Below are 7,500 nucleotides of genomic sequence, written 5' to 3'. Positions count from 1 at the left end.
TGTCTCTCTCTGTCTCTGTCTCTCTCTCTCTGTCTCTGTCTCTCTCTCTACCTGAATGCAGCCAGCTCCTCCGGTTCCTCTCTCTCATTCTGACTCTCTCTCCTCTCTCATTCTGTCTCTGTCTCTCTCTCTCAATCTGTCTCTGTCTGTCTCTGTCTCTCTCTGTCTGTCTCTCATTCTGTCTCTCTCTGTCTCTCTCTCTCTCTCTGTCTCTGTCTCTGTCTCTGTCTCTCTCTCTCTGTCTCTGTCTGTCTCTCATTCTGTCTCTGTCTCTCTCTCTCTCTCTGTCTCTCTCTATGACTCTCATTCTGTCTCTCTCTGTCTCTCTCTCTCTCTCTGTCTCTGTCTGTCTCTCATTCTGTCTCTCTCTGTCTCTGTCTCTCTCTCTCTGTCTCTGTCTCTCTCTCTACCTGAATGCAGCCAGCTCCTCCGTCAGTGCCGCGTTTTCCCTCTCAGAAGCTGTTAGTTGGACCACTAGCCCCGCCCTTTCCCGAGCAAGCTCCACCCTGCTGCGTCCCGCCTCCTCCAGAGCCACTCCCTGTCGCTCTCCTTCACCGCGGGCCATGCCAAGCTCCGCCCCCAAAGAGCTCACCTCGCCACACAGCTGGAACAGATTAAAAGCACAAACATCAACCTCAGCGCAGGCTGCGTCTCAAACAGCTTCACTGATCAGTCAGAGTAATTCGGCTCAGTCCCATGTTCTTATCTTCACCCCTACCCCTTGATTTCAAGTGTCTTCTTGCCCCTTAGAACTGAGTTACAGGGCAGTGGTTGAAATCTTCCCTCTGAAATGGGACCCTCAAATAAAAAGAGCATCACTTCATTAAGTAAATCAGTCCATTCAAGGATTCAAGGATTCAAGGAGATTTTATTGTCATTCGCATCACATGGTACATGAGGTGGAACGAAATTAAGATCTCATGGTCCAGTTTACACCCAAGAGCTGTTATTAAAATAGATAAATAAATAGAAAGTACACAAGAGAGGGAGAGTAGGAGAGTAGGCAGTTAGCAGCAATATGAAGTCCAGAGTGCAAGTTTGCTATAGCAGCATGATATTGACTTAGAGCAGTGGATAAAGTGTCTAGATAAAGTGTCTCAGTGCGGTCTCCAGATTATCGACGTCCGTCTTAAATCTCTCTCTTTACCGTTTCGTAGCTACTAGCTGGGCGAGACTGTCGTCTGTGTTGCTATGGTGACCAGCCGTCTGCGCTGATCTTCAGGGTTAAAGGGTGAATCAGCAGTTCTACATTAACTCCAGCGTTTAAGACCATTTACTGTTAAACTGTGTTGAAGGATCAGCAGAGCTTTATTTTACTGTAGAGGAGGATTATTTTATTATTACCTACTGATCTGATTCAGCTGTGGAGCCGCGACAGGGCAGTAAACGAGCCGCATGCAGCTCCAGAACCACATGTTGCTGACCCCTGCTTTAGGTCCATCAAAGTGTCCTTCTTGTGGAGCAGACTTTGCTGAAATAATGATTTTACAGTTTTCCAAAATACTGTTTAAAGCGCATATCAAGTCCTGACCTCACAGGAGGATATAACATGTCTGTAGTCCAAGAGTAGCACCGTCGCTAATACACAACCTTGTTCTACTCTAATAAACCTGCTTAGGCTTTAACGCGGTGAAGTTCTGCAAACCGACAAATAAAACGTGCTCATTTATATTCAAATCGAGCGGCGTGCGGTGTTTTCCGCACCCACATTTTACTCACCTGAGTGACTTTGTCCTGTAATTTCTGCCTGTCTGCTCGGAGCGCCTGAAGCTCCGCCTCCAGCCCTGCCCTGAGCAGCTCAGACTCCTGCAGTGATTGGTGCAGGGCGAGGCGGGCGGAGTCCAGCTCTAGTCGGTCCTGCTCCAGCCGCACCAGCTCGTCTCTGATGGTCAGTTTCTCCTGCTCCGCCTCCCTCCGCTGAGACAGCAGGAGACTCTTCTCCTCCTCCAACTACAACACACAGCAAACGTTAAAGATTTACTGTGTGGTGCTGTTCAGGTGTGTGGTACCTGTGTGATGATGCTGTTCAGGTGTGTGGTACCTGTGTGATGATGCTGTTCAGGTGTGTGGTACCTGTGTGATGATGCTGTTCAGGTGTGTGGTACCTGTGTGATGATGCTGTTCAGGTGTGTGGTACCTGTGTGATGATGCTGTTCAGGTGTGTGGTACCTGTATGATGATGCTGTTCAGGTGTGTGGTACCTGTGTGATGATGCTGTTCAGGTGTGTGGTACCTGTGTGATGATGCTGTTCAGGTGTGTGGTACCTGTGTGATGATGCTGTTCAGGTGTGTGGTACCTGTGTGATGATGCTGTTCAGGTGTGTGGTACCTGTGTGATGATGCTGTTCAGGTGTGTGGTACCTGTATGATGCTGTTCAGGTGTGTGGTACCTGTATGATGCTGTTCAGGTGTGTGGTACCTGTATGATGCTGTTCAGGTGTGTGGTACCTGTATGATGATGCTGTTCAGGTGTGTGGTACCTGTGTGATGCTGTTCAGGTGTGTGGTACCTGTATGATGATGCTGTTCAGGTGTGTGGTACCTGTATGATGCTGTTCAGGTGTGTGGTACCTGTGTGATGATGCTGTTCAGGTGTGTGGTACCTGTGTGATGATGCTGTTCAGGTGTGTGGTACCTGTGTGATGATGCTGTTCAGGTGTGTGGTACCTGTGTGATGCTGCTGTTCAGGTGTGTGGTACCTGTATGATGCTGTTCAGGTGTGTGGTACCTATATGATGCTGTTCAGGTGTGTGGTACTTGTATGACGCTGTTCAGGTGTGTGGTACTTGTATGACGCTGTTCAGGTGTGTGGTACTTGTATGACGCTGTTCAGGTGTGTGGTACCTGTGTGATGATGCTGTTCAGGTGTGTGGTACCTGTGTGATGATGCTGTTCAGGTGTGTGGTACCTGTGTGATGATGCTGTTCAGGTGTGTGGTACCTGTGTGATGATGCTGTTCAGGTGTGTGGTACCTGTATGATGCTGTTCAGGTGTGTGGTACCTGTATGATGCTGTTCAGGTGTGTGGTACCTGTATGATGATGCTGTTCAGGTGTGTGGTACCTGTATGATGATGCTGTTCAGGTGTGTGGTACCTGTGTGATGATGCTGTTCAGGTGTGTGGTACCTGTGTGATGATGCTGTTCAGGTGTGTGGTACCTGTGTGATGATGCTGTTCAGGTGTGTGGTACCTGTATGATGCTGTTCAGGTGTGTGGTACCTGTATGATGATGCTGTTCAGGTCAGACTTGTCCTGAGCCAGGCTCTCGTTCATGCTGCCCATTTTAGCCAGAGAGTCTCGCAGCGCTGCCTCCTCAGAGTGGAGCTTCGCTACCAACAGCGTCAACTCAGCATTGCTGGACTCCGCCTGGACACAAACACACAAACACACCTGGCGTGTAATAATTAACAGTATGAGGAATGCGCAGTATGCAGAAACTGGTGTGTGTGAACGGGCCTTCAATCACTGTTCCCTACATCAGGAGAACCATACAGAACACTACAGAACACTCACAGGTGCCAGAATAAAGTGGGTGGGGCTTATGCGATGGACACACCCACTCAAAAGACTTTTTTTTCTGAAACACTTATAATCAGTCGTGATTTCTGGGGGTTGTTTTGTTACTGGGAGGTGAAGTTTTATTGAAAACTTAAAATACTTAAAATAGTCTAGACTATAGTCTGGTCTAACTGTCTAAGGCCCAGTCCCATTTCACCACTCAGCCCTACCCTTCTGTTTTGCGTGTTCTCGTCTAGGTGTAGGGTGTCCTGATTCTGAGACAGAGGGGTGAGGTGAAGTGATAGCGCTACAAACGGAGGTTTTCAGAGACTCCAAACAAACTGACGTGAGAAAAGAAGAAAAACCGGCGAGACGGAGAACAAGAGACCAAAGAAACCCACAAATGGGAGAATTTTCTCTGTTAAAAATATAATAACCACCGTTTTATCTTGGCTTAATGCTGTTTCAGTGGATTTTGGTTCTTTATCTTCATAACAAGCATGAAAACTCACTAGCAGCGCTGACGTCTCAGTAGCTAAATTTCCCGGTCCACCTTAAATGGTGTAGTAGTTCATCCTCAGGCGTCAGAACTGCTGCTCCACAGATATTCAAATCTGGAGAATCTCTGACTTCAGCATCACATCACTGAAGAATTAGGGGGGGTGATAATAAATAACTGCCCCCCTCTTTGAAGGCGTATGATCCCTAAATGTAACTAAAGCCCAGCAGTGAGGAGCTGAACTTTCCCCTCCTCTGCTGTCCCTGCAGACGGGCAGGGTCGCCTACAGAGCGGCGCTAGTAGCTGTTAATGAAGTGATGCTCTTTTATTAGAGGGTCTCATTTCAGAGGAAGATCTCAACCACTGCCCTGTAGCTCAGGAACAAGGGGCAACACTCGAAAACAAGGGGTTGGGTGTAAATAAGAAATGGGACTGGACCTTAGAGTCTAAGACTTACAATAGAACAGATTTCATTTTGTTTCAAGACATTGAGGAATCAAATAATCCAGACCCTGCTGAGAGCGTCAGTGAGCTGGTTCTTCTCAGTCTCCAGCAGCTGCCTCTCTATCTCCCCCTGCTGGAGCGCCTCCTTCACTGCGGCCAGTTCAGAGCGCAGAGAGCTGCCACGGGTTTCACTCTGACCCCACTGAGTCTGACTGCACAGGGAGAAAGATGGTCAACATTCTTCGTTCAGTCCTTCCTACACATTTATCTGAGCTGATGTTCACAGTACAGTTGCCCTTTTCCTCAGACGTGGTCTTTCTCGCCGATTCACATCTGCGCGTCCAAGTTCACATCATCTCAGCGCGCGGTATCGGCTACTTCAACTACATGACACAGGTATGTTAGGATGGGCCACAGCTAGAACAGACAAAGCTGGAGCGAACGATATGATTATAGAGAAATATTTATATCATTCTTTACATTAAAATCCCGTTTAATACAGCGTTCACCTCTGTGTGCATCTGCATTGTTCTTCTTGCTGCTTGCATAAGTGTACGGACGCTACCAGGACACTGGGCTGAAAGTGTGATGGACATGACCGTGTCAGAATGTTGAAAGTGGTCAGTTAGGAAAGGAAGCAGGATCTTTATTTTAGTGGTTGTGATCTTTGCGGTTATTTATTATGTTGTTTCACGACCTCATGGTCCACAAGCTCTGACAAGTCTCTTCTCAAAAGAACCTCAAACTACTCGAGAAGTGAACAGAGAAAAAAAAAAAACAGTCAATGATCTGATTAATAAACAGGTTAATCAATAAAAAATAAAACATTCTTGTTTAATATGTTGTTGTCAACGTAAGGTAAAGAAAGTGGGTATGGGGGGGGGGGGGGGGGCTGTTTGTCACATGAAATATTGTGAATGACAGAAAATAAATATTATCATAAAAATAAGCGGCCCCACCCCCCCCAACGCAAATAAAACACAAAACTACATTAATATTAACTTAACATAAAGCAGGTCATGCAAACGTACAGTGCTGGGACAGATTAGTACTTCGTGATGAGGCTCACAGGCTTTATTCATTTTAAGTTTTAAGTTTAATTATTACTGTCGTTATTATGGATTATAGCGGTTGGTATAGTGTATAGTGGGATAGTGAAGTGGGTAACACCTCTGCCTTCAGTGCTGTAGACTGGGGCTGAATCCCTGCTTAGACAAGCACCCTATACTACACCAATAAGAGTCCTTGGGCAAGACTCCCAACACCGCCTTCACCTTCCTCTGTAAAATGATCACTTTGTAAGTGACTCGGGATAAGAGCGTCAGCCAAATGCCACATTATTATCTTGCTTTTTTTGGGAAATATTGGCTTATCTGATTTAATATTATGTTTTAATTGGCATTAATAGTAATAATAATAATAATAATAATAGCAATCTAATCTGAGCTCCGGCTGCTGAGCGACTCACACTCTCTGGGCCTCGGCTTTGGCGCGCTCTCTCTCCTGCACGGCCGCCTCTCTCTCCTCTCTCTCGTGGTCTCTCTCTCTCTGTGCAGACGCCACGGCCTGCTGGAGCCTCTCACACTCCAGCTGCAGCAGCTGCTCCTTCATCTGCGCTGCCTGGGCCGCCTTCTCCAATCCGTCCTTCCCACTGAAGGACGAAGACAGAGAAAAGAGGAAGTCTTTAGGGCCCATATCCTACATTTGGGGCACTTCTTCTTACTGTGGTCTAATTCTAACGTTTGTGAGGTTTTCTGATCTCAACTCACTTCTACATGACCGGTTTACAGCCTCTCTGTACCCCTTAGGATCAGACAGGCTGTTTCAGTTACTGTGCCTTTACAAACTGTTGTATGTAAATGGGCTCTCTTCTGATTGGCTGCCCTGTATTGTGCCTCTATAGGCTATAACACTCCTTATAACCGCATGTCCTGAAACAAGCACCTCGTTGAAGGACCTCGTCCGCTGACTAAGATCTGTGATAATTAAATCCTTTATTTTAAGTGGTTTATTAGTGAATTAGACAACATTCATGCAACGATCGATCAGAGTAAACAAAGCAGGTGTGCTGACCTGGTCAGTCTCTCTCTCTCCTGCCGTATCCTCTCTCGCTCTCTCACGGCTGCCTCTTTCTCTCTCTGAGCATCATCCCTCTCTCCCTGCATCGCCTGCGCACGTAGCTCCGCCTCCCGTCTCCCTGACTCCGCCTCCGCCACCTGTTTACGCAGCTGCTGCAAAGACGACTGCGCAGCCTGCAGGCGACCCTTGACCTCCTGTGGGCAGACAGATGCAGGGATGAACTTCAAGAGCTGCTTTCCTGCACACGCACTAATCACAACACTGAGAGTAAAGACACAGTTAAAGGGTAATTCCACCAACTTTTCAAAATTCCCCCATAACTCAGTCCGTGAGGTGTAAACAGAGAGATTCCGAGCGGTTTGGAATGAAATGGTTCAGATGTCTTTACAGTGGTGGTGATAGGAACCAGGCGTCATCTGAGCTTATATGGAATGTTGATGATGGAAAACAGTGGAAAATCTGGAATAATGAGTTTTCTTTGGGGACTATTTTGCCGCACAGCGCCCTGCATGTCTCCCTCCACCATGAATGGAGTTGAAGTTCTCTAAACTCTCATAAAACAGCGTCTCAGTCATCAGGCAGTGAATTCAGAACCAGTTCATGTAGGAACTTGGAACGTGGAGTATTCCACACTTAACCCATTAACGTCCGTACCTGAAATGTGAAACGTTCTCTGTGCTCTGAGAAAAACGTCTGACTGGGAATAAGTTAAGAATGAAATGAAGTACATATTTTTTTAGGTTTGTCACTCATTAAAAACAAATAGGTGGAATAAGATCACATGCAGGTATGTTATTAAGGGTTAAACTGTATTTAAAAAAAAAAAAAAAAACTATGTCCAGTCCATTACTGAGACTAGAGCTGGGAGGAAGGGGGCTGGAGCCGGGAGTGTGGCAGTGAATGACAGTCGACTGCAGCCTTAGGTATTACATTAGATGCCATGACTTACATATCAGTCTTATTCTGGAAATCTCCACTGTC

General features: G+C 46.7%; 1 protein-coding gene across 9 annotated transcripts in view; it reads right to left on the bottom strand.

Moving 5' to 3' along the window:
• LOC108415825 (rootletin-like) overlaps window positions 1–7,500 on the bottom strand; it is a 90,040-nt gene that overhangs the window by 61,389 nt on the left and 21,151 nt on the right. For all 9 annotated transcript variants that reach the window (XM_037532224.1, XM_037532223.1, XM_037532219.1 and 6 more), the window contains 6 exons: window positions 6,514–6,713; window positions 5,909–6,091; window positions 4,508–4,652; window positions 3,219–3,365; window positions 1,720–1,950; window positions 411–604 (listed from right to left, as the gene is read on the bottom strand). In XM_037532224.1, coding sequence (XP_037388121.1) covers window positions 411–604; window positions 1,720–1,950; window positions 3,219–3,365; window positions 4,508–4,652; window positions 5,909–6,091; window positions 6,514–6,713 — 1,100 coding nt within the window. The remainder of the gene's footprint in view (window positions 1–410; window positions 605–1,719; window positions 1,951–3,218; window positions 3,366–4,507; window positions 4,653–5,908; window positions 6,092–6,513; window positions 6,714–7,500) is intronic.

Source organism: Pygocentrus nattereri, chromosome 21, assembly GCF_015220715.1.
Source record: "Pygocentrus nattereri isolate fPygNat1 chromosome 21, fPygNat1.pri, whole genome shotgun sequence".
Classification (NCBI taxonomy): Eukaryota; Metazoa; Chordata; class Actinopteri; order Characiformes; family Serrasalmidae; genus Pygocentrus; species Pygocentrus nattereri.
Note: the sequence above shows the minus strand (reverse complement) of the source record. Positions and strands in the feature narration are given on the sequence as shown.